Source organism: Oncorhynchus kisutch, linkage group LG16 (genome assembly GCF_002021735.2).
Source record: "Oncorhynchus kisutch isolate 150728-3 linkage group LG16, Okis_V2, whole genome shotgun sequence".
In the NCBI taxonomy this organism is placed as follows: Eukaryota; Metazoa; Chordata; class Actinopteri; order Salmoniformes; family Salmonidae; genus Oncorhynchus; species Oncorhynchus kisutch.
Genome location: NC_034189.2, coordinates 45,738,878 through 45,766,265, shown reverse-complemented (window position 1 = coordinate 45,766,265; position 27,388 = coordinate 45,738,878). Strand labels below are relative to the sequence as shown.

General features: G+C 39.9%; 2 protein-coding genes across 3 annotated transcripts; both read right to left on the bottom strand.

Annotated features, from left to right (window-relative positions):
- Nucleotides 1-475: 475 nt before the first annotated feature.
- LOC116352910 (zinc finger protein 2 homolog) lies at nucleotides 476-15,578 on the bottom strand. 2 transcript variants are annotated; one of them, XM_031792587.1, is made up of 3 exons: nucleotides 15,195-15,578; nucleotides 2,628-3,525; nucleotides 476-2,312 (listed from the first exon to the last, which is right to left on the bottom strand). In XM_031792587.1, the coding sequence occupies exons 1-3, from the start codon at nucleotides 15,270-15,272 to the stop codon at nucleotides 1,579-1,581; spliced, it is 1,710 nt and encodes a 569-aa protein (XP_031648447.1). In that variant the 5' UTR covers nucleotides 15,273-15,578; the 3' UTR covers nucleotides 476-1,578. The 2 variants fall into 2 exon arrangements, with proteins under 2 accessions (XP_031648447.1, XP_031648446.1); XM_031792586.1 differs by having other exon boundaries at nucleotides 476-3,525.
- A 4,607-nt stretch (nucleotides 15,579-20,185) lies between these two features.
- On the bottom strand, nucleotides 20,186-26,369 carry LOC109906741 (gastrula zinc finger protein XlCGF26.1-like). The gene is made up of 2 exons (XM_020504610.2): nucleotides 26,185-26,369; nucleotides 20,186-23,107 (listed from the first exon to the last, which is right to left on the bottom strand). Exons 1-2 carry the CDS (start codon nucleotides 26,260-26,262, stop codon nucleotides 21,392-21,394), a joined length of 1,794 nt encoding a protein of 597 aa, XP_020360199.1. The 5' UTR covers nucleotides 26,263-26,369; the 3' UTR covers nucleotides 20,186-21,391.
- Nucleotides 26,370-27,388: the final 1,019 nt, after the last annotated feature.

The following is a 27,388-nucleotide window of genomic DNA, read 5'->3' as shown; positions in this document are numbered from 1 at the left end:
TTGTCGTCTTAGGTCTCTCTTTATTTAGTGTTGTCTCTCTTGTTGTGATGTGCATTTTGTCCATTATTTATCTTTATTTTTTAAATCCCAGCCACTGTCCCAGCAGGAGGCCTTTTGCCTTTTGTTAGGCCGTCATTGTAAATAAGAATTTGTTCTTTACTTAACTAGGCAAGTCAGTTAAGGTTAAATAAAATGTCATAAAACAAACTGCAAATCTATCCGACAAGTTTGTAGAGTCACAAGCTTTGATCATTGTGTGCTTGGAATATGGGCCAAATACAAAACTTTTAACTACTTTATTTCTAAGTATGTTTAGGGGTGTAAAAAATGTTGACCCCTACCTTTGAAAGTATTACTTGTTAAACAAATCTTTCTCTGAGCGATTGTATTAGTATAAAACCATTTCACTTTTTTTGCATAAAATACAGCTCAGTATTTCAGTTATTTTATACAGTTATTATTACAGACCCCACTGTATGTGTAAAGAATTTATTACAATTATCAACTGAGAGTACACAAGCTCTCACACACAGGTAATGGTTAACACACAAGGAATGAGACAACCAAAACCCTTCAGCTGTGAGATATGTTCGAAGGGCTTCAGCTCCATCAGTTCTCTGAAAACACATGGAAGAATTCACACAGGAGAAAACATACATTTGTTTCAAATGCGGAAAAACCTCTCCATAAAGCTACTTTTGAATATCACCAGAAATTACACACTTGAGTGAAGCCCAATGCTTACGACTGCTGTGGAAAGAGACTTGTTACAAATTAATCTCTTAAAATACATGAGCTGTTCAATACAGGTGAGAAAACCACACAAGCGGAGTGGTTGTGGGAGACTTTCAACTCATCAGTGATCCTAAAATGCGAGTCCATGAGAGAAGCCTTTCAAGCTGTGATGTCAGTGGGAGAAGATTCAGCCAAGCCATTCATGTCGCAGCCAACATGCTAGTGCAAACAGGAGTCAGACCATACTCATGCAAGAGATGTGGAAAAGGCTTTTACGATTCAAGACACTTCAAATAAAAAATAAAAAACTGTCGGTAGCTACCGTTATCATCTGACCGCTCTTTCAGAGGTAAGAAATAAGAGAGTACATGCCAACCTGCATAACATGGACATCTAATAACTGTTCTCCAGTTTGAATACTGACAAATTGTTGTTTTTAGTTTTTAAATTGGATTTCACAAATTATTCCATACATCTTGGCTTGTAAATGATTTATACTCTGATGATCACATTGCTGATATTCACCCTAGTTCTAACAACCCATATTTACCACAGTTGTAATCTTTGTAATAGTATTTTGGGTAGTTCAACTGGGCAAATAATTACCCATTTGGTTGTTTGGCCTTATGGAATGCTTTAGGCACAGGGGAGGATTGATAAATACTATTTATGCAGGGTGTAAACTAGGAGAGTGATAAGATATTTTTTTTTAAGTGATTTATAAAATAAAGTTTACTGTTAATTTAAAAAAAAAGTGTTTGACAAAGTATAAAATAAATAAAGCAATAACCGTGATACTGTTACTATATTGCATTTTTGTGTCTTTGTTGTAGTAGTCCTTTCTTATTGAGTGTCTCTGTGACATTTCTTTTCAGACTGCAGAATAGAGGTCGGCTCCTCTCCAGAGTGTTGCCTCTTCTGGTGCCGTTTTCTGTCATTAATTTGGGAGAAGCTTTGTCCACAGTCTGAGCAGTGGTACGGTTTCTCTCCAGTGTGACTTCTCATGTGTATTGTAAGAGAGTTCTTTTGGAAAAATCTTTTTCCACAGCAGGAGCACTGGAAAGGTCTCTCTTTATTATGCACCCTTCTCACATGAGTCATCACGTCACATGAACGAGAAAAAGTATTTCCACACTCTGAGCAAGGATAGGCTGCTCTTTCTCCAGAGAGCTTGAACTTGTGTGCTTGCTTGTGACACTTAAATGTCTTTTCAAGAGCAAAACTCTTCCCACAATCAGTGCAGTGGTATGGTTTCTCTCCAGTGTGCATTCGCTGGTGCCTTTCCAACTGTTGCATATTTGTAAAACCCTCCCCACAGTCAGTGCAAAGGTATAGTACACTTCCAGTGTGTGTTCTTTGATGTCTTTCAAACTTTGCCTTGTTTAAGAAACACTTTCCACAGTCAGAACAGTGGAGTGCAAGGTCTCCAGTATGTACTGGAAGGTGTGATCTTAGTTTTGCCATGTCAGGAAATCTTTTATCACACCTTGAACAGTGGTAAGGTTTCTTTCCTGCATGAGTGTCTTGTGGAAGGTTTGCATTTTCTCCAGCATGTACATACATGTGTGTTTTTAGATCTTCTGGTTTGGAGAAAAGTTCATCACAAATATTGCAGTGGAAGAATTTCCCTTTCATATGCTTCCGCTGGTGGTGTCTTTTCAAATGATACGATTGAGAATAACTTTTGTCACAGTCAGGGCATTGGTGAGCCTTCACTCCTGTATGTGTTAGCTGGTGTGACTTAAGGCGATCTAATCGACCGAAACCTCTGTCGCAATCAGGGCAGTGGTAAGGCTTCTCTCCAGTATGCGTTCGTTGGTGTCTTTTAAGATCCCCCACTTGTCGAAAGCTCTTCCCACAGTCGGAGCACTGGTTTATTTCGGAGCAGTGATCTTCTGGTTTGGAGAAAAGTTCATCACAAATATTGCAGTGGAAGAATTTCCCTTTCATATGCTTCCGCTGGTGGTGTCTTTTCAAATGATACGATTGAGAATAACTTTTGTCACAATCAGGGCATTGGTGAGCCTTCACTCCTGTATGTGTTAGTTGGTGTGACTTAAGACGATCTAATCGAGCAAAACTTTGTTCACAATCAGGGCAGTGGTGAGGCTTCTCTCCTGTATGTGTTCGCTGGTGTCTTATAAGATCCCTCACTTTTCTAAAGCTCTTACTGCAGTCGGAGCAGTAGTGAGGCTTTTCTCCTCCAGGACTGAAACCCTCAATCCACTCATCAGTGCCACCTGTATCTTGGGGCTCCTCTCCATTCTCCTGCGTTGTTTGGGGTTGTTGCGGTCTTTCTGAGTTTTGATTCTTCTCCGATTGACACTGGACATTGGCTGGGCATTGATGTTTGCTATGTGAACGCACACGGTCTACATTTGCCACACTGCTGTCAGCTTTGAAGTTATTCTCTGGCAGGTCCTGTTGCTTTTCCAAAAGTTCAGTTTGACGAATGCATGTGACAGCTTCATCCAGTGTTATTTCTGGGTCCATTTGTAATTGCTCAGACAGTCTTCTGTCACGTAAACCCATGACTAGTCTGTCTCTTATCATCTCACTGAGTAGAGCTCCATAACCACAATGTTCTGACAAACAATGAAGTGCAGTGATAAAATCATCAGCAGTCTCTCCAGCTTCTTGTTGTCTTTGGTTGAATTTTGTTCGTTCTAATATTACATTCCTCCTAACTGCCAAATATCCATCTTGCTGCTCATTATTAGAACTGTGGAAGGGTTCCCCCTCGATCAGGTTGTCATCTTGCAGGTCTTCTGGGGTGTCCATCTCCTCTGCCTGGAAATACATTTAAAATGGCATAATTACTAGTAGGCCTATAGTCTCTGTTCTCTCAAACAACATCATTTGTAATAGATAATATAGCCTACGTTTTATTATGATTAAAGTCCAAATTAGAATAGATAGCATATACAATAAATAGCCAAACAAATTACTTATGTCTATACATCTTTAGAGTAGAAGCTAAGTCAAATCATTTGAAATACCTAGCAGTATCAACATGATAATGCTGATTTGTTGTTTGTCATTAGGCTTAGAGAACACCATGATATAGCATATCGATTGCATTGGCTTGTGATCTAGGCTAGAGAAGGTTCATTGACAGTAGTAGTAGTGGACCTTTCCATGTAAAAAGCCCCAAGAGCACTAGCACATGAAGTGTCAAATGAAAGTTAAGAGCCTATAGTTCAGAAATCAAGGCATATCAAATGTCCAACCATTTTCCATCCAAAAAATTTGGAATAAGGAAAGGCTTTGATTTTTGGTGTTGGATTCTAGCTTGAAATATCCTTATTACCATACTAGAATGTATTTATTACTTTATATGTATAAGAAATTTATATGTTGGGAGTCAATGAATGGTGAATAGGAACACTGTGTATGGAAAGTTACAGTGTGACAAGTGGAAGTGCAGAAAGTTCATATTCTGTTCAAACTTGTGGCTGAATATGAATATTCCTGAGCAAGAAGGCAAAGACAAGTCTAGTTTCAGTTCCTGACAAGGCAGGCCAGTTGCTTTGGAACTAGGACCATGGGGGATGTGGAACTCAACTCGAGATAAAGTCAACCGTTGAAGAGAGAAGACACTGGCTGGGAGGGGGGCCACAGGAAGACCACCTGATTACAGTCCCCACGCACACTTCCACACCCATGAGGATCATAGGCAAGCCATGCCAATACCAGTAAGAGGAATCTACTTTCTTTCTGCCTAACAGAGAAGGATTGTTTATCTTAGGCATGCAAGGAGATGACGGAAGGTATAAATATATGCTTGTGTGACTTGTATGTTGTGTCTGCAGCTAAAGCACCCAGAGGGTGGAATAAACTTGGTTTGAGCCTTTTCTAGTCATCCATTTGAGTTTCAGAATTTAACAGTTGATGTTGCTAGTGATTCACCGCGATTTAAAGTCGAACTGGAGAGTCCGAATCAGTGGAGCAGGAGCCGACACCAACAACAAGGCAGGCACCGTTCCTACATCTGTTTCCACTCATTCTGACATCTTGCGGAGATGAGAGTCGTAGGCTTTAACACATATTATAGGATACCGACCTAGGAAACCTTTCTTCAGTAGTCCCATTGTGTTACGAACAGTCATAGGGGTAGGGTATGTTCTGCAAGGATAGGTCCAGAGTAGAGGTCGACCGATTAATCGGAATGGCCGATTAATTAGGGCCGATTTCAAGTTTTCAGAACAATTGGAAATCTGTATTTTTGGGCACCGATTTTTTTATATACACCTTTATTTAACTAGGCAAGTCAGTTAAGAACACATTCTTATTTTCAATGATGGCCTAGGAACAGTGGGTTAACTGCCTCGTTCAGGGGCAGAACGACAGATTTTTACCTTGTCAGCTCGGGGAATCCAATCTTGCAACCTTACAGTTAACTAGTCCAACGCTCTAATCACCTGATTACATTGCACTCCACAAGGAGCCTGCCTGTTACGCGAATGCAGTAAGCCAAAGTAAGTTGCTAGCTAGCATTAAACATCTTATAAAAAACAATCAATGACTGTCATTGCTCCAATGTGTATTTAACCATAAACATCAATGCCTTTCTTAAAATCAAATCGAAGTATATATTTTTAAACCTGCATATTTAGCGCAAATAAATCCAGGTTAGCAGGCAATATTAACCAGGTGAAATTGTGTCACTTCTCTTGCTTTCATTGCACGCAGAGTCAGTGTATATGCAACAGTTTGGGCCGCCTAATTTGCCAGAATTTTACGTAATTATGACATAACATTGAAGGTTGTGCAATGTAACAGGAATATTTAGACTCATTTAAACTCACCTGTTAGATAAAATACAGAACGGAATAAACATTTTGTTTTCGAGGTGATAGTTTCCGGATTTGACCTAAGGCTTGTATTTCTGTGTGTTTATTATAGTTAAGTCGGTCTATGATTTGATATTTGATAGAGCAGTCTGATTTAGGGGTGGTAGGCAGCAACAGGCTCGTAATAGTCAAAGGTATATGGTTTAGAGAGAAATAGTCGACGCGTTATAATTCCTGTAATAACTTGCGGCTGAACTTGAAAGGGGTTCCTTCGTTATTTTACCGTCCATGTCTTCCATAGAGAATGTCTTGATCTACTTCAAATAAGGTGTGTTTCGTGCTTAAACCTTCTCAGCGTTTTGATACCTGTGTAAATCTCACTGGGACAAGGTAACGTTTGCAACATATTTTCATAAAGCCACTCTACAAAAAAAAATGATCTTCGCTTATATTTAGCCAAAATTGATCAGAGTTACCTTTTCCTATGGATATCTACACAGTTATAAAATTGGCAAGGTGGTGTAAGCCGACACGAAACAGACCTTATTTCAAGTGAATCTAAAAATATCCTATGGAATAAATGAATGAAGGAATCGCTTTTCAGATTTTGCTAGGTGTCATGGGAATTATGACTTGCACTTTGGTACCATGCCCATTATTAAAATAGGATTTCCTGCATATAGAAATTACAGTTTTTGTTTTCAACATTCATCACAGATTACTTAAGCTCTATTTTTATTCAAACAGTTGAGAGTATTTGTCTCCTAAGCAGACTCTTCAGTATCATTGACACTTCAGGGCTGTGTGTGTGTGTTTTACAGATGGCAGAGAAAAGCAGAGCACCAGTGTGGGACTATTACATGGAATTGGCACCAGGGAAAGCAAGGTGTCATATTTGTGATAAAGATGTAAGCATGGGGTCAGCAACGGCTTAATCAAAAAATACCACCAACCTGTGGAATCACCTTAAGAACACCCATCCAAAAGCCCATAATATGTATTATAGTAAGTTAAAATTAGTGTTCATTGTTCATTCAGTATTGTTGCAATTGACATTATTACAAAAATTTGTGTGTATGTATGTATATATATATATATATATATATATATATATATACACACATACATACATATAATATATACACTTTTTAAAAATGTATTTATTTAAATCGGCAGATTAATCGGTATCGGCTTTTTTTGTCCTCCAATAATTGGTATCGGCGTTAAAAAATCATAATCGGTCACCCTCTAGTCCAGAGTGGAGTTGGGTCCCTGCAAGATCCGTGGGCGACCCCACGGTGAAGGGTAGATTCCATGTCGGATAGGTCCCGGGTGGGGTTGGTTCTCTGAGAGATTCGTAAGTTGGACGAAGCTCCCAGGGGGGTGAAAGCCCCAGCCGGGGTGGCCATAAAGTGTGTGTATGGATAAATTGTCATTCTTGTATACTAGTACAGTAAGATGTAGAGAAGTAGTCCATGTAGGAGGAGAAAAGCACAAAGTATACACGATGGAGAATAGCAGATATCTGTGCTTAAAGATGAAACATTGTCAGTGAGTGGGAATGTGGATGATGATAGGTTGCCTGTAAATTCTGGGGGGCAGCCCCCATCCATGGTGAGTCATCCACAATAGTCTGTGGTGAATTGTCATACAATACAACACAGTGTCGTCCAGCACCAAAACTGTTCTGACGAGGGACAAATAATTAAGTGCCTACACTGTTACTACTCTCCGGGGGAGTGCATCTTTATAATAAAGCATTACATGCGTAATCGCATTTGCTGTCACTTTTGTGGTGTTTTCCCACTAATGGAACATTTGTGCTTATAGCCTACTGCGCCATGTGTGCATTTCTGCTCTTATAATTAGAGGTCGACCGATTAATCGGAATGGCCGATTAATTTGAGCCGATTTCAAGTTTTCATAACAATCGGTAATCTGCATTTTTGGACACCGATTACATTGCACTCCACGAGGAGACTGCATGGCAGGCTGACTACCTGTTACGTGAGTGCAGCAAGTAACCAAGTTAAGTTGCAAGCAAGCATTAAACGTATCTAATAAAAAACTATGAATCTTAACATAATCACTAGTTAACTACACATAGTTGATGATATTACTAGTTTATCTAGCTTGTTCTGCGTTGCATATAATCTATGCGGTGCCTGTTAATTTATCATCGAATCATAGCCTACTTCGCCAAACAGGTGATGATTTAACATGAGCATTCGCGAAAAAAGCACTGTCGTTGCACCAATGTGTACCTAACCAAAAACATCAATGAATTTCTTAAAATCAATACACAAGTATATGATTATTTTTAAACCTGCCTATTTAGTTATTATTGCCTGCCAACATGAATTTCTTTTAACGAGGGAAATTGTGTCACTTCTCTTGCGTTCTGTGCAAGCAGAGTCAGGGTATATGCACAGTTTGGGCCGCCTGGCTCGTTGCAAACTGTGTAAAGACCATTTCTTTCTAACAAAGACCGTAATTAATTTGCAGGATTGTACATAATTATGACATAACATTGGAGGTTGTGCAATATAACAGCAATATTTAGACTTAGGGATGCCACAGGTTAGATAAAATACAGAATGGTTCTGTATTTCACTGAAAGTATAAACGGTTGGTTTTTTAAATGATAGTTTCCGGATTTGACCATATTAATGACCTAAGGCTCGAAATTCTGTGTGTTATTATATTATAATTAAGTCTTGATTTGATATTTGATAGAGCGATCTAACTGAGCAATGGTAGGCAGCAGCAGGCTCGTAAGCATTCATTCAAACAGCACTTTCCTGCATTTGCCAGCAGATCTTCGCTGTGCTTCATGCATTGTGCTGTTTATGACTTCAAGCCTATCAACTCCCGAGATTAGGCTGGCAATACTATAGTGCCTAAAAGAACATCCAATAGTCAAAGGTATATGAAATACAAATGTAGAGAGAAATAGTCCTATAATAACTACAACCTAAAACATCTTACCTGGGAATATTGAAGACTCATGTTAAAAGGAACCACCAGCTTTCATATGTTCTCATGTTCTGAGCAAGGGATTTAAACATTAGCTTTTTTATGGCAAATATTGCACTTACTTTCTTCTCCAATACGTTGTTTTTGCATTATTTAAACCAAATTGAACATGTTTCTAAATTGATTTTATTGATGTATTATATTAAGTTAAAATAAGTGTTCATTCAGTATTGTTGTAATTATCATTATTACAAATTAAATTAAATGTTTTTATTTTTTGTTAAATTTATTTTTTGGCCCTCCAATAATCGGTATCGGAAAATCAGAAATCGGTCAACCTCTACTATGGAGTCCCAAAAACCAAGGCATTAATGTTATTGGGAAAGAATAATTGAATGTAACAATGGCAAAGATCTGCATGGCTCAGATTAAGTAAGTAGGTAATAAAGTCTGGGGTATGATACCACTCCTCTTTGTGTAGTGGTACAGGGGAGAGCTCACAATAGGAAAGATCGCTAAGACTGCTAACTGAGCACAATATTGAGACTACTATGAGGATAAGTTGAATGTCACGCATACCAGGACCATTGTATTTATTATGGGGTCCAGCAAAATTAAGTGTGTTATACCATTTTAAAAACATTACATTCACAACAGATTTCATAACACATTAAGTGTGTGCCCTCAGGCCACTACTCTAAAACACAAAATCTATGTGCACATGTGTGTATAGCGCTCATGTTATCGTGTGTGTTAATCTCTCTAGCGTCGTCCGGGTTATGGAGGGCTTGGCCGGTAGGGATATCCTTGTCTCATCGCGCACCAGCGACTCCTGTGGCGGGCCGGGCACAGTGCACGCTAACCAAGGTCGCCAGGTGCACGGTGTTTCCTCATTGGTGCGGCTGGCTTCCGGGTTGGATGCGCGCTGTGTTAAGAAGCAGTGCAGCATGGTTGGGTCGTTTTACAGAGGACGCATGGCTTTCGACCTTAGTCTCTCCCGAGCCCGTACGGGAGTTGTAGCGATGAGACAAGATAGTAATTACTAACAATTGGATACCACGAAATTGGGGAGAAAAGGGGGTAAAATCATTTTAAAAATAGTAGGCTATTGCTTCAAATCCCATTGCCTCTCACTTCAATATGCTCTTTAAATAAATAAGACCTACACCACTTTTAACAGCATTTTACTCAACACTTGTGAGACTCATTTCGCCTATGGTAGGCCTACAGTATAACTTAAAATATGACGTGACTCCGCTATATTTACAAACAGAGGATAGGATGGATTCTAAATTGAAACCAAAAGCCGCCTCATGGGTCTCCCGGTGGTGGCAGGCACGGGTATCTGTAGCAACTTATTTTGCATTGCAATGTGGTGACAGACAGCTGTGCCACTGGAGAGGCCCCACCCACAAAGTATCAAAATACAGAGAGGTCTTGGTAAAGGTATATTGTCCTGCTAATAGCCCATAATGGGCTATTATAAAACTGTACATGATGTCCAGGTCAGGATAACCAAAACATTTATTTATTAAAGACTATCAGAAAGAATGTTGGTACTTATTTATTTTGATCCAAAGCCATGAACGAGTGAGTCACTCAGCTTTATGTTGGTACCGCTATATGACTGTGCCATCAACCTGATAATATGTAATGGTATTTTGGAGGTTATTTCGTTATCAAAAACAAAAAAGTAAGCGATTGTAACCTGAATAAAAGGTCAAAATAAAATGTATTTCTGTTTTTAGAGGGAGAGAAACGCTGGGCCAATTTTGCACCGCCCTATGGGACTCCCAATCACTGTCAGATGTGATACAGAATAATAATAATACTACTACTTTTTGTTGTATTATTTGTTTGGTCTTTTCTGATGGATTAAACTGAAATTGCAACCAATCACGGCCGGTTGTGATACAGCAAACCTAAATAAGTAATGCATTTGACGATAGAATTCTCCCACTACCCTCCTTCTAGGCAAGTCTATTGTCCAGCTACCTGCTAATAGCCATATTGGCGCTGTACAACGTGACCGTGTGTGTTTAACCTCTATAGGCTAGATGGGACGCTACCGTTCCACCTGACCAACATCCAGTGAAAGTGCAGGGCGCCAAATTCAAACTACAGAATTGTAAATATTTTATATTCTTGAAAATACACATGCAATATGTCAAAATAAAGCTTAACTTCTTGTTAATCCAGCCAAGGTGTCAGATTTCAAAAAGGTTTTACGGCGAAAGCATACCATGCGATTATCTGAGGACAGCACCCCATCAAACAAACACAACAATCATATTTCAACCCGCCAGGCACGACAGAAAACTCAGAAATAAAGATATAATTCGTGCCTTACTTTTGAAGATCATCTTCTGTTGGCACTCCAAAATGTCCCATAAACATCACAAATGGTCCTTTTGTTCGATAATGTCCTTTTTTATATCCATAAAAACTCAGTTTAGCTGGCACGCATCAATCAATAATCCACTCAGTTTCCCTCTGTCAAAATGCATAAAAAATTAACCCCAAACGTTACTAATAAACTTTTCCAAACAACGTTTATAATCAATCCTTAGGTATCCTAATGAGCAAATAAACAATCAAATTTAAGACGGAGAATAGTTATTGTATTTACCGGAGATAAACAACAAAGATCAAGCTTTCCTCCACGCGCTTGGAATCATTAGAGCCTAAATGGGAGCCACTTAGAAAAACTCAAATGTCCAGGTCATTTTTCTAAAAACCAGCTTGAAACTCTTTCTAAAGACTGTTGACATCTAGTGGAAACCCTTGGGACTGCAATTTAGGAGGACTTGGGCGTATAATTAAAGTTCAAGCCATAGAAAACAGTGGTAAGCTGAAAAAATATTTTTGGGGGGATGGTTTGTCCTCTGGGTTTCGCCTGCCGATTTTAACAGTTTTCGAAACTTTAGAGTGTTTTCTATCTATCAATTATATGCATATCCTAGCTTATTGCCTGAGAAACAGGCAGTTTACTTTGGGCACGCTTTTCATCCTGACATCAAAATACTGCCCCATATCCCAAAAAAGTTAAGAGTATTTTCCAGTAAGCAACAATTTGTTTACCTTCATTAGACAACTTTGTTCCAATATTTCTGTAATTCAGAGAAATGTATTCCCACAGTAATTCACAATGGATCCATAACTAAATAAGCATTGACATTTTGAAAGAGTATTTTTATAATTATTTTATTAATGAAAGCATAAATATGCCATTATTAGTTATTGTTTTAGTTTGAATGTGCACACTGGCACTAAGAACAGAGGGAACGTTTCCCTAGTCAACGCCATTATTAGTGCAATGCCCCTTAAAGTGCCCCACTGGGTAGCCCTCCCCCTCCCTCCCCATAGGTTAGGTCCATCTTCTGTGCGCAGCTCTGCGGCCCATCCCGTGCATTGAACCTCGCACGCTTCAGTGGATACAGCTGGAGAACTGCAAGGCAATCCCATTTTGCTCCACTTGGGAACCATGACCAATAAACGTTCACCTGCTAATAACAGGGTTAATAATATCTGTGAGAATATCCGAGGGGCTTTTATATAATTCTAAATTAATAAATCGCTTTGTTTAAAAATATATATTTGAGATTATTTTGTTTTCAAATAACGTAAAATGAGTTAGAAAAAGGCTATTCTTGAACATGGGGTGAGACATTGTTACTCATTTTTAAATAAAGCCAGTTTGTTATTTAGAATGATTTTTATTTATGTTTTTTAGAGAGTGAAAAACCTTCAGTCATCTCATGGGTCTCCCAGTTGAGACCAGCATGGGTATTGAACCAACATCTGTAGCAACACAGCTTGCAGTGTCTTAGACCATTGCTCCACACAGGCACTGTACAGCGTGACCGGTCGGGAGTGTCCTACAGTACTACAGTAAGAGCAAAATAATCCTAACAAAATAAAAACCTTAGTGTAACAACAGTTTTAGTCGTGCACAATTAACAGTTTCTATTTAGGTTTATGTCACCCATTCATTGTCAGACACAGTAAGACCCAAAAGCATAATCAGTGCTCTAACTCCCCCTTGCGCTGGTCTGGAGCAATGAAGTGGTGATGCAGGGCACTGTACTAAACCACAAATTACCATGAAGTGCCGCAGCATAATCGCAAAACTTTTAGTGGAGTACTAACCACTGTAGTAACAGAGATAATGTTGTCATTTCAGATGCTATTATCAACATTTAGTGAGGGGTTTATTGAGGAAGGCAGATTCTTGAAAGACTAGCCACAGATCCCTGTATACAGGAAGCCACCTCACCAGAAGGGAAGTTATCTGTGTTAGTAGCAACGCATCTCCTGCAGGGTGTGATTAAGAAACATGTCACTCAGAGTTTTGTACAGTTGGACACTCTCCCAACACCACTTATCTTTCCACCATTCCAAACAGCCAGGCATGGGAACATCTCCTGTAAACCTGCAGCCTGAGGGGAATGTCTGGGTACAAGCATGAGGAGGTGTATAAAGCCTTCATTTTTGTGGTCCCAAGCAGAACAGTATCCCGAAGGTTTTGGCCCAGGCTATGGGAGAGTGGGAAACGTCATGTAATCTAACTTCAGTTTTTGCCATATATAATTATGCATAGCTTAAAGCATTGATAATGCAGTTCATTGTGTGTTTTCCTTTCAGGTCTTTTGCCATCACTCTCTTAGGAACCCAAAAGGTAGAAGAGAAATCAAAAGCTCCTGCTGAAATGTCATTATCAGCTGTACAATAGAAGGGGTAGTGGCAGATAGGGGGGGAAGTAAGAGTGTGATTAGAATGGAGGCCTGGGCCTTATGCCATGGAATCAGATTATATAACCAGAGGTCATAAATCTCTGAGGTGTGAACATATAAAACAAATGAATAAGAATGTTTTATTTAAGTAATGTCAACGTTTATATAAAATGTTAAACAGTATGGAGATACTATTCAAAAAGGAGAGACTGTTGGATTCGAACTTGAAATATACTTATGTTACCATACTAGAAGTTATTATTTTACATGTATAAGAAATGTATATGTTGGGAGTTAATGAATGGTGAATAGGAACACTGTGTATGGAAAGTTAGTGTGAGAAGGGAAAGTGCAGAAAGTTCATATTCAGAATGTTCATATTCTGTTCAAACTTGTGGCTGAATATGAATATTCCTGAGCAAGAAGGCAAAGACAAACAGTCTAGTTTCAGTTCCTGATAAGGCAGGCCAGTTGCTTTGGAACTAGGACCATGGGGGATGTGGAACTCAACTCGAGATAAAGTCAACCGTTGAAGAGAGAAGACACTGGCTGGGAGGGGGGCCATAGGGGCCCACCCCAGATACCATTTGATTACAGTCCTCTCTCACATACACACACTTCCACACCCATAAGGATCATAGGCAAGCCATGCCAATACCAGTAAGAGGAATCTACTTTGTTTCTGCCTAACAGAGAAGGATTGTTAATCTTAGACATGCAAGGAGATGACTTGCCTAGTCGGAAGGTATAAATATATGCTTGTGTGACTTGTATGTTGTGTCTGCAGCTAAAGCACCCAGAGGTGGAATAAACTTGGTATGAGCTTTTTCTAGACATCCATTTTAGTTTCTACTCTGTTTGTTCAGAACCTAACACTGGTCAAACAGATGGAAAAGGGGTCTTAGAAAACATCTAGACTTACTTGTAAATGCAAGTAAGTCTGTCACCAAAAACCCACATATCTTTAAGATATTTTCTAAGCTCACAGAAGTAAAGGTAGACCTACTTTCTCTTTCTGTCAAGTGGTGGTCAAAGCAAGATTGTGACATCTGGACACCCCTCCCTCTCTCCAGTTAATGTTAACTACCCCTGCACTTACTGACACCTACACATTAGCCCCCTCTCTTTCCATTTACTGTAATCAGCATCCTCCCCCACTGAGCATCAACCGACCCTGGACATTGAAAAGTAGTTGAAATTTGGTCAGTTCAAATATGAACTAATCAGATGTCTGTTTCACAAGTTTGGACAGTACAGTAAAATAAAAGTAGGGCAGAGTATAGTCCGGTACAAGAGAATTACTGTACAATAGAGTTTAGTATACTAAAGTTCAGTATCATTTACTGTGTACTCTCCTGAACTATACTGTACTCTACACTACCGTGCTGTACTTTAATGTCCAAACTTGTGAAACTTAGATGTTTATGATAGGTACAGATTTGGTCTGGTCCAGACCAACCAAACTTGGTCTTGTTTGGGGGCGGAGCTCATTAGAATAACAGCCAGTGTGTAGAAAACCCAAACATGCAAAGGAAGTAATTACATTTTTCTACTTTTGTGTCTATTCAGGTTGCATCAACGTGAAGAGAATGACATTCATAATTATGGATTTCTGTATAGTACAGATCAGGGACCCATTATGTCATTCTGTTACCATCATTATGTTACTGGGAGTTAATCCAATTCACTTACTGTAGTTCAATAAGCGAAAAAATACACACATGGAAATATATATTGGAAAACGTGGTCACAAACTGATGGAGATTATACTGTCATTCTGTTAACAAACGTTATCTGTACTGTTCCGAGTAAATGTGTTTTGTAAAATCTTCAGTGGAAATTGTTAAAAGTAGTTATGGTGCAAAGAGTTGTATGGTTTGTTTAACTTTGCAATCGATGGTTTTTGTTTGGCATACTTTTGAAGTGAAAAATTGGAGTCTCAGCGTCATTATGTTACCTTTGAATTGCCCGGCTCCTCTTCATCTCGGGTCTCCTGCATTGTTTGGGGCAGTCCTGCGTCCTCAAGTTCCGCCATTTTCTATTATGTGTTTTGTATCCCAACAGAAGGGTTGCGGGTAAAACAAGAGGCTGCAAACCAACCAAGTCTGCTGTTCTATTCTATACACAATATTTTTGTCTGCTTTTGCAGGTAGCAAATTGAAGCTTTCGGTTAGATTTGATTCAAACTGGGGGGGAAAAATATCTCACACGACCGTTGTTGTGCTGCTGCACTATCCACTGTCTGGTATTCCTCTCTCACATCAGAACGTGTTACCGTTAAAAAAGAACAAGAAAACGCAGCAAGCCTAACTACCGACTGAGAACGAAGTGTCGTAAAATGCTTGCATACGTTTCACTTTACGTCTGAATGCAGAGTATTGATTTTCTAAAACCAGAGGCGAAACATCGCGAGATTTCCGGGAAAGCTAGCGAAGCAAACGAAGCTGACAAGGCCGGGGTTTGTTGGGTTTAGAGAAGTCAATGAGAGACGGTGTTGATTTTAGCTTTTACATTTTGGTGAGGCAAAACCCCCCAAATTTTTTTTGATGCATGCCACCAAAGCCACTACACAACACCAAGCAATACATTCATTGCATTATAACGGTAACAAAAGGTGCCCACAAACTGTTAGGGCCTACTTAAATCTGTCCCAACAGCAGAGCTTTCTTTCAGCACCATGGATTGATTGATTTTATTTTATTAGGATCTCTTTTAGTCCCCATTTGGACTAATCTTCCAAGAGTCCTTATCATTAAAATACAATTTATAATACAAACACACTTTCACATATAACACACTATTACAAACATACATAATACACTAGCATAATGACCCAATAAATACTCAATCTAAAAAAATATTGATTCTTCATCTACTATAGTCCCACAACATTTCTATATACTATATTTAAATTGTTTTTAAATAGTGTTTAAACTTATATATTGAAAGGTTTCTAGTTTGCTCAGTGAATTTATTCAATTTCTTTATTGCTCTAAATCGAAATGTTCTTTTGCCTATTTCTTTTTTCTGTCTGGGTAACACATAGATGGTGGACAATCTATTCCTAGTATTTACTGAATGTCTGTCTCTTACCAACTGAATACCATTAGAATAGAATAGAACTTGGCCATTTTAAATGTTGTATATTATAAAATAAGATAAGCATGTTTTTTTCAATTATCTGCAACAGAAGAACCATATCTCCGCCTTAAAACAATCCTTGCTGCTTTATTCTGTGCATTCTGCAGCCTCCTAACTTCACTAGATGATGCATTTCCCCAGTCCACCGAACAATAGTTCACTTGACTCTCAACCAATGCCTGTGTTATTTGCTGAAAGATTTTCCCTGGTAAATATTTAGCTATCCTTCTGATTATGCATGCTGTTTTAATATTTTTTTTTACATAGATTAGTTATTTGAGACGACCATGATAAGCAGTTGTCTAGCTGCACTCCCAGTAGTTTGGTTTCTGCCACTTATTCAATTTGTACTCCTCCCATACTTAATTGTATCCCATGCTGTTTTGGCCTTTTCCTAGTTGAACAGACCAACATAACTTTGGTTTTCTTGGTGTTTAAAGCAAGTTTGTTTTGGCAAACCCATTTCCTGTTAATCTCCAAATCTCCTTGCAAAGCTTGCTGTACCTGTTGAACCGATTGTCTTGCTGCATAAATTGTAGTATCATCTGCAAATATAGTAGCTTGAGTTTCAACCAAGGCATAGGGAAGGTCGTTGGTGTATATTAAGTAGAGAAGTGGCCCAAGGCAGCTGCCCTGCGGTATTCCACAGTTTAACACATTAGGGGAAGAAAATGAACCATTGATATAGGTGGACTGTTTCCTGTCAGTTAGATATGACTGTACCCAATTCAATGCTACCTCCTTAAAAGCACAATGCATTAATTTTGTCAAAATAATTTCATGATCCACTAAATCAAATGCTGCACTGAAATCTAAAAACAGTACACCTACAAACCGGCCATTATCCATGGAGTGAATCATTACCACCAATACACCTGTCTATCAGCGAAACAGTTCATTCAGCCTCATTTAAAAAATAAATTAAAAAACATTGCTGATCATTAACTGACTTGCCTAGTTAAATAATTGTAAAAAAAATATATATATATGGCTGACTTGCATAGAAGGATCCGACCCTTTTTTTTTTCCGCCTGTAGCTCAGGACCTGAAGCAAGGATATGGATATTCTTGATACCATTTGAAAGGAAACACGTTGCACTTTGTGGAAATGTGAAATTAATGTAGGAGAATAACACATTAGATCTCATAAAATATATTTTTGTTTGTTTTTGTATCATCATCTTTGAAACGCAAGAGAAAGGCCATAATGTATTATTACAACATCATTACAATGTGCAAAGTTTTAGATTAATCCAATTAACCATTGCATAACTGTTCAAAATGTTGTCGCAAGACTGCCAAAATGTGCCTAATTGGTTTATTAACACATTTAAGTTCAGAATTGTGCACTCTCCTCAAACAATAGCATGATATTCTTCTACTGTAATAGCTACTGTAAATTGGACCGTTAGTGCCGTTAGATTAACAAGAATTTAAGCTTTCTGCCATATCAGATATATCTATAACCTGGGAAATGTTCATGTTACTTACAACCTCATGCTAATCACATTAACCTACGTTAGCTTAACCGTCCCGTGGGGTGGACACCGTTCCTGTAGAGGTTATTAAACAAATGTGGTTTCTACTGACAATTGAGATGTAGAAAGTATGGCATAAGGGAACGATGAGTGGATAAGAGGCAATCCGTAATTTTGATTAAGAAACTTATGAGCAAGCTAGGAAGGACGTAGTCAATATAAATTGCCACTGCAATTCACTGAATCAATGGTCTTTCTACACATGACCTTTCTCCCCCACTGATTCCTTCTACTGGCTTGCAGAAGGAAGGCACCTCTTCTAGTGAAAAGGATTGCACATCGTCTATGAAGTCAAATACAAGATGATTAATCCGGCTTTGTGAGGTGTGTGATCCTCCTGGTTGTAGTTTTGCTTGTTTCAATGGTGTACAAGATGTCCCTTTTTGGCCATCTGTAGATGGCTGTGCATCTCTGCACTTCTTCATGTCGTCTGGCTGACTTTCTGCTCAGGGTCTTCCATTGATTGTTACGCATCCTCTGTAAAAACTAAATGTAATTACTTAACTATAACACCACAGTATAAGCAAAATAACAGCGGAGTGAGCCCCTTGTTATTGTTTTAATTAAGGATTGTAGCTACATATGTTTCACTTTCTATAGCCTGCCCCTATCTGATAAACACAGGGCTGGAACACACACCCACTCACACATGGACAAGGCTGTGGATACAAGGATGTCAATGGTGGTTTATATTGTTTGTCTAGAAATACTCAAATATAAAAATAAAAACAATGGACTGATACAGTATTATATTTGAGTCATGATTGAATAATACATGCATTTATTTGGGTTGAAAAAAACAATTGAACAGCAGGGAAACCGCAGTGTGGCTTTATTGATATGGGCAGTGGCGATTTTAGCATGTAAACCTTGGTGTGCCCCCCCAAAAAAATCTTTAAAAAAAAGTGTGATGCATGCCAGCTAAGCCACTACACAACATTAAACAATACATGAATTGCACTATACCACTGCTACACCTGGCTATCAGCAGAGCATTGTCTGGCAGGGAAACATATAATTCAGTCTCATTTACTGCCTTTAAAATAAAACATAGGTGATATGGCTGACTTGCTTTAACAAATGTGGTTTCTACTGACAATTGCGATGTAGAAACTATGGCATAAGGGGAAGACAAGAGGATAAGAGGCAATCCGTCATTTCGATTAAGACGTTAATGAGCGAGCTAAGACGGACGTTGTCAATGTAACTATTTGTTCAGCACTTTTGAAATGTACAGCGACAGAATTCAGAACATGGGCCGTTCTTACAGTGTTCTGCCTGTACATCAAGTCAGAACCGTAGGATAAATAAAGGGGGTATATAAGCAGACAATGAAAGCTCTTACAATATTCAATGATTACATTTCGCAAAAATAGGTTATAGGTTACATATACATCACCAAATCAGAACACTAGGCGAAATTAAGATGTGAAAACAGACCAAATTATTAGGCTGAGGCACATGGGCTACTAACAGCTTACCTCAAAACATACACTTAGTATTACTTTATTAGCTACAGTATACATATCGCCTTGGCCTATTACGTTATTTATGCAGCAGAGGGCTCCCGAATGGCGCAGCAGTCTAAGGCACTGCATCTCAGGGCAAGAGGCATCATTACAGACCCTGGTTCGATTCCAGGCTGTATCACAACCGGCCGTGATTGGGAATCCCATAGGCCGGAATAGCCTTCAGGCCACCTTGAAGCTGGACTCGTGGTCACCATTGGACAGTTTAGATCAATTGAGGGAGATGTGATCATTGTGTTTATTTTGATTAATCTTGTTGTATTTGTTGTATTGTGTTGATGTTGTTATTTTGCTTTATGTTGTACTGAATTGTGTGTTCATGTTCACAGGGCTCCCTTGAGAATGAGACCCTGGGTTCAAAGGTGACCCCCCTGTCTCATTGGAATGGTCCCACCTGATCTCACCTGCCTCAATCATTGAATCAACAGTCAACTCAGTTTTCTTGTCAATATAATAGATCATCTTTGATATGGATTGCCTGGCTACCCAAACGCCTCAATAATGTATATCTGCAGACTACGGTTATTACATGCCGCACCCACAACAAAAAATTTACTACAAACCGCGCCCATTGCGACTGCTAGCAGTGTCTCTGGCCCACACTCCAGCACAGTAGGTGGCGGGAATGCACCAACGAGAGCATGGTTGCATCACCACCTGGTATGGCAACTGCTCGGCCTCCGACGGCAAGGTGCTCTAGAGGGTAGTGCGTACGGCCCAGTAAATCTCTGGGGCCAAGCTTCCTGCCATCCAGGACCTCTATACCAGGTGGTGTCAGAGAAAGCCCTAGAAATTGCCCAAGACTCCAGCCACCCTAGTCATAGACTGTTCTCTCTGGTGTTATGTCTGAATTGTGCCCCGCAGACAAGCCAATCATGTCAAAACCCACATGCAAGTGCACACAGGAGTCAGGCCATAGGGAAAGGGGAATACCTAGTCAGTTGTACAACTGAATGCATTCAACTGAAATGTGACTTCCGCATTTAACCCAACCCCTCTGAATTAGAGCAGTGCGGAGGGCTGCTTTAAATCGACATCCATGTCTTCGTCGCCCCTGGGAACAGTGGGTTAACTGCTTTGGTCAGGGGCAGAACGACAGATTTTTACCTTGTCAGCTCGGGGATTCGATCCAGCAACCTTTCGGGTTACTGGCCCAACGCCCCTACCCGCCAGGCCTTATGGGATGCTTCGTGCAGGGGAGGATTAACAAATACAAATTTGCCGGGTGGAAACTACGAGGGTGATAAAATAAAAATGTATAAAAAGAGTTCACTTTTGATACAACATATTCAAATAATTGTTTGACAAAGTTGACAAAAAAAAAAACTACAATAAAGACTGATGCTATGACAATATTGTATGTTTGTTTTACTGTTGTAGTCCTTTCTTATTGAGCGTCTCTGTGGGAGATTCTCAATTGGTTTCGCAAACTCTCCTAACCTCCTTTTGAAAAAGATCAAAAGTAATCAGTGAAAGGAAACGTGAAAACAAACCATGTATGAAATTACTCTCCTACTCCACTTGCACGTCATCAAGCAAATGATGCTTACAGAGGAGAAATCCCAAAATATGTGTAAAGTGGTAAAAACAAGTTTAGCTGGTTGTTCCAGACATTTTATAGATAAAAGATTTGTTTTGTGATCGGGAGCCTGTAGGATACACAGGGGGAGAATGTCAATCGAGTACTCCTCGTGTTCCCTCTCCTCTCTTCTCAAACCCATTGGATGAGAAAGCCAGAGGTCCCTCCCCTATGACCTCCTCCAATGGGTTTTGAGAAGGAGGAGAGGGGATGCGAGTATGCAATTGAGATTCTTCCCTGATGTTCCTCTGACAAAGGAGGCATTCTCCTACATATGGCGACCACTCATCGGTTTCCAGTTCACGAGGAGGGCGGAGTCATCGACTTTTTCCCAAATTAGGGGGCCATCCACACTGTTGTATAGAGGTCAAGTCTCCTCTCCAGAGTGTTGCCTCTTCTGGTGCCGTTTTCGGTCGCCAATTTGGGAGAAGCTTTGTCCACAGTCTGAGCACTGGTACGGTTTCTCTCCAGTGTGAATTCTCATGTGTACTGTAAGGAAGTTCTTTTGGAAGAAACGTTTTTCACAGCAGAAGCACTGGAAAGGTCTCTCTTTATTATGCACCCTTCTCACATGAGTCATCACATCACGTGAACGGGAGAAGGACTTTCCACATTCAGAGCAAGGATAGGCAGCTCTTTCTCCAGTGTTTTTTAACTTGTGCACTTGCTTGTGACTCTTTAATGTCCATTCACGTGCAAAACGCTTCCCGCATTCAGTGCAGTGGTACGGTTTCTCTCCGGTGTGTGTTCGCTGGTGCTCTTCCAACCGTCGTAAAGTTGTAAAACCATCCCCGCAGTCAGTGCAGAGGAATGGCTTTTTTCCACTTGCAGTGTGTATTCGTGTGTGTCTTTCAAACTTTGTCTTGTTTAAGAAACACTTTCCACAGTCCGAGCAGTGGAGTGCCAAGTCTACAGAATGTACTGGAAGGTGTGATCTTAGTTTTGCCATGTCAGGAAATCTTTTATCACACCTTGAACAGCGGTAATGTTTATGTTTCTTTTCCTTGTGTGTTAGTTGATGTTTTTTAAGTCTCTCACGTCCCGCAAAACTTTTGTCGCAATTAGAGCAGTGGTACGGCTTTTCATCTGTATGCGTTTCTTGCTGATGTCTTCTAAGACTATGCCTTCGTGTAAAGCTCTTTCCACAGTCGGAGCAGTAGTGATGCCTTTCCTGTGGTGAGATCTTCTCTGTATGTTTTAGCTGGTGATTTTTCAACACCCATAACTGTTTGAATTGCTTCCCACAGTCAGGGCAAAGGTATGGCCTTTCTTGACTATGTACTTCCATGTGTATTTTTAGTTCTCCCGGTTCAGAAAAGCTTTTATCACAGTAAAGACAATCACCCCCTTTCTTATGTGTCCTCTGGTGCCTTTTCAGATTATCAGAGCGGGTAAAACCTTTCCCACAATCAGGGCAGAACATTTCTTTCACTCCTGTATGTGTTTGATGGTGTCTTATAAGATCCCTTACTTTTTGAAAGTTCTGACCGCAGTAGGCGCAGTAGTGAGGCTTTTCTCCTCCAGGTCTGAAATCCTCAATGAAGTCATCAGTATCTAGAGGCTCCTCTTCATTCTCCTGCGTTGTTTGGGGTTGTTGTGGTCTTTCTGAGTTTTGATTATTCTCTGATTGGCACTGGGAATTGGCTGGGCATTGCTGTTTGCTATGTGAAAGCACACCCTCTACATTTGCAGCATTGCTGGTAGCTTTGAAGGTATTCTCCGGCAGGCCCTGTTGCTTTTGACGAATGCGTGTGACAGCTTCATCCAGTGTTATTTCTGGGTCCATTTGTAATTGCTCAGACAGTCTTTTGTCACGTAAACCCATGACAAGCCTGTTTCTTATTTTCTCACGGAGTAGAGCTCCATAACCACAATGTTCTGACAAACAATGAAGTGCAGTGATAAAATCATCAGCAGTCTCTCCTGCTTCTTGTTGTCTTTGGTTGAATTTTGTTCGTTCTAATATTACATTCCTCCTAACTGCCAAATGTCCATCTTGCTGCTCATTATTAGAACTGTGGAAGTGTTCCCGCTTGATCAGGTTGTCATCTTGCAGGTCTTCGGAGGTGTCCATCTCCTCTGCCTGGAAATACATTTAAAATAGCATAATTACTAGTAGGCCTATAGTCTCTGTTCTCTCAAACAACATCATTTGTAATAGATAATATAGCCTACGTTTTATTATGATTAAAGTCCAAATTAGAATAGATAGCATATACAATAAATAGCCAAACAAATAAATTAAGTCTATACATTTTTACAGTAGTAGGTAGTTCTAATTTGAATACCTAGCAGTACCAATATGATAATGAGGATTTGTTTGTAATTTGTTTGTCGGCCTAGAGATCCCCATGACATAGCATATTGATTGTTATATCATATTGATATAGCCCCATGTGCACTAGCATGTTAATTTCACAGGAGCACATTGAATTTGGTGTCAAATGAAAGCTAAGAGTCTATATTTGTTTTAAATTAAGGCACAGAAGGACCCCAAAATTATAACAGAATGACTGCAACTGAACTGGCTGCAATGGGAATTCATAGTAGTCACAAACCACAGTTAGGTCACCTGCTACTGTCCTCCCTTCCATTGGAATACTGTTTTTCATTCGCTTTCGGTCACATGGTGCAAGTGTGAAAACCGTCTGGACAAACCAGCCCTCTCTTTCCCAGTCTCTTCTCCCTCTCTCTCTCTCTCTCCAGCTAATGTCACCTCTCCTGGCTCTTACTGACACCATACTCTTTCCATTTCCTGTAACCAGCCCTCTCGCCCACTGGGGAACGACCGACACTGTACTGTATGTTTATGGTGTACTGAAGTGTACACTACTGTGCTGTACAGTGATGTCCAAACTTGTGAAACAGGCATCTGTGATTGGTACATATTAGGTTAGGTCCAGACAAAACAAATGTGGTCTTGTTTGGGGACCTCATTAGAATAACAGCCAGTCTGTAGAAGAGGCATAATACCCAAACATGCAAAGGAAGAAATTACATTTTTCTACTTTTGTGTCTATTCAGAATGCATCATCATGAAGAGAATGACATTCATAATTATGGATTTCTGTATAGTACAGATCAGGGACCCATGATGTCATTCTGTTACCAGCATTATGTTACCGGGTGTTAATTACTTACTGTAATTCAATAACCAAAATAAAATAAATTAAACTCGAGGCGTAATATCAACAACCAATTCTTTCTGCAGAAATCTTTTGTTCTTAATTCGGAGAAGATATTTTAGAGTTTTTGGGAAAAGTACTACTTTACCTTCATTCTGTTTTGAAACTTTACATCTGCACCGTCTTTGAGTAAATGTGTTTTTGTCAAGTTTTCTGTGGAAATTGTTAAAAGTAATCATTGTGCTGTGCATGGAGTTGTATGGTTTGTTTAACTTTGCAATCAATGGCGTTTGTTCGGCATACTTTTAAGGCTGTGGCTGCGGATCCGATTTTTTCGGGATCTTTAGTGTAAAAAAAAAAAAAAGATCCAGGGCTTCTGCGCATGTGCAGATCACATTCTGCGCACACTGGCAGACTTACCATCAGGCAGAAGAGGCAATTTCCCCAGGCCTCGCCATCAAGGGGCCTCATGTCATCAAGGGGCCTCATGTCATCAAGGGGCCTCATGTCATCAAGGGGCCTCATGTCATCAAGGGGCCTCATGTCATCAAGGGGCCTCATGTCATCAAGGGGCCTCATGGGCTGGACATAAGCTAGAGATACCTTTGTTTTTTACCCCTTTTTCTCCCCAATTTTGTGGTATCCAATTGTTTTAGTTGCTACTATCTTGTCTCATCGCTACAACTCCCGTACGGCTCGGGAGAGACGAAGGTTGAAAGTCATGCGTCCTCCGATACACAACCCAACCAAGCCGCACTGCTTCTTTACACAGCGCGCCGCACCAATGTGTCGGAGGAAACACCGTGCACCTGGCAACCTTGGTTAGCGCGCACTGCCTGTCAGCCTTCCGCAACTGTGGTGGAAGGTGGCCGAAAATACCGATTTTTTCAGGATGTCTCTTGGTCTGACAAACTCGTCAGACCAAGAGACATCCTGAAAAATCGGTATTTTCACGAAAGCTTGTGTAGTGTCCGAACGTTGTCACAGGACTCGTCTGAAGGTAACCCGGTACCGGGCCAAAAATTGAATGGAAGAGAATAGGACATTTCCATGTAAAAAAAGGTATACAGGCAATTCCAATGTAAAAAAAAAACCTGAGTTTTCTTATATATCTCAGATATAGGACATACACCAAAACATACTTCCTTTTGATTACATGTATGAATCTGTTATTCAATGCATTTCTATGGTCTAGTAGCAGTAAGGACAAAATCAATGTTTTGTCAAATACTTTTTTTTGTTTATACCTACTGGGGTCCTAAAATTCTAAATCAAATAGCTAAATGATCCTTGGTGTGACCATCGTAAAACAATTCCATATGTTAGTTTAGTAGAAATCCAGCCCTGGGACCTTAAGACTCAAGGGGAACACAATAAGCATTTCTTTAGACTGGCCTCTGACTGGGGCCTCCAAATCAGTAAATCCGCTCGTCTGCGCATGTGTATTATTCTCCTTCGCCCATAGAGAACAGGCTACTCAAGCGAATGGTATTCCTTTAATAAAAGTTAGATCAAAGTTCAATCAATGTCTGCAAGATCACATTATAAATCAGGAATTCTGCATAACAGAACCAAATAGCATAGTGTAATGTTCATGTAAGACCAGTAACTTTATCCTGTCCTATTATAGTCGTTCGGTAGAATACTGTGATCATTATGTAATCTTGCAGACGTTCAGCTTTGATCGAACTTTATTAAACGAGCACCATTCGCCTGAGTAGCCTGTTATCTGTGCATAGAAAATATACACCTGCGTAGAAAGTGATACAACATGCGCAGAAGCTTCGGATCTGTAATTTTACGGACTAAAGGGACTAGTCAAATGAACATCGAAAGTATAATTTTCGGGATTTTAGCTAACCCTAACCTGTTACGTTAATGATCCTAACCTACTACGAAAAGTCCAATCTGACGTTCATTTTACAAAAGTTAGATTCCTTCTAGCCATTACCGGACTAAAGATCCCGACAAAAGTCTGATCCAGCAACTCTGTTCTTTCAAAGTGAAAATCGGAGTCTCAGAGCCATCATGATACCTTTGAATTAGCCGGCTCCTCTTCGTCTCCGTTCTCCGGAATGGTTTCGGGCAGTCCTGCCTCCTGAAGTTCCGCCATTTTCTCTGTGTGTTGGGTTGCGGGTAAAACCAACGAAGTATTTTGTGCTATTCTATACACAACAGGTTTGTCTTATTTTGCTGCTAGCAATTTAAGCTTTTCGCTACATTTGATTAGTGATGTTGCGTTTGATATCGAGCTCCGAGGCATGCAACGAAATCGCTAAGCAGTTTCTTATTTTTCTTCGGTGGGTTTAACGGCGGTTGGCTTCCAATATGTTGCATTATCGCCACCAACTGGACTATAGTATAAATCCATTATACTTTGTGATACAAAATGGGGGTGGGGTAAACCATTCCAACTAACCATACACTCGTTAAAAACCCACTAATCCATTCCACTACTTTAACCCTATCGGCTCCTGTACCATGCCAACGGCCTGGGAAGACCAGACACTACTGCTCAACACACCCTGTAACTCTTCTGAAGTCAAATCTCATACACCCAAGTACTTCTCTGCAGCTGCCACCACAACATCTATTTTCTGTGAGGTACAGTTGATAAGTTGATCAATGATAAGCATTACTAAGAAGCCAACCTTACTGAAGCATGTCACTCATTGACATATCCCTCTGTGCTGGCACAGGTCTACTACTCAAGATCCCCACCCTCAGGGCCAGACACTCATGCAATCTGCAGATTGCTGAGGGAAGAATTTTCTGAGCTGAACTGACCAAGACACATCTCCAACAACACACAAAACCTCATACAATTGTGCCCCAAAACAATAACAATTGATCTCAACCAGTGGCATATGTGCTTTTTACACAACAAAAATATAAACGCAACTTGTAAAGTATTGGTTTCATGAATTGGAATAAAAGATCCCAGAAATGTTCCATGTGCACAAAAAGCGTATTTCTCTTGAATTTTGTGCACAATTTTGTTTACATCCCTGTTAGTGAGCGTTTCTCTTTTGCCAAGATAATCCATCCACCTGACAGGTGTGGTATATCAAGAAGCTGATTAAACAGCATGATCATTACACAGGTGCACCTTCTGCTGGGGATAAAAGGCATCTCTAAGATGTGCAGTTTTGTCATACAACACAATGACACAAATGTCTCAAGTTTTGAGAGAGCCTGCAATTAGCATGCTGACTGCAGGAATGTCCACCAGAGCTGTT

Excerpts from the sequence above, each read along its gene's own strand:
- LOC109906741 (XM_020504610.2), bottom strand. The coding sequence starts at position 26,262 with ATGGCGGAACTTCAGGAGGCAGGACTGCCCGAAACCATTCCGGAGAAC. Across the intron at positions 23,108-26,184 it reads AGGAGCCGGCTAATTCAAAG|GCAGAGGAGATGGACACCTC; the intron begins GTATCATGATGG and ends ATGTATTTCCAG.
- LOC116352910 (XM_031792586.1), bottom strand. The coding sequence starts at position 15,272 with ATGGCGGAACTTGAGGACGCAGGACTGCCCCAAACAATGCAGGAGACC. Across the intron at positions 3,526-15,194 it reads AGGAGCCGGGCAATTCAAAG|GCAGAGGAGATGGACACCCC; the intron begins GTAACATAATGA and ends ATGTATTTCCAG.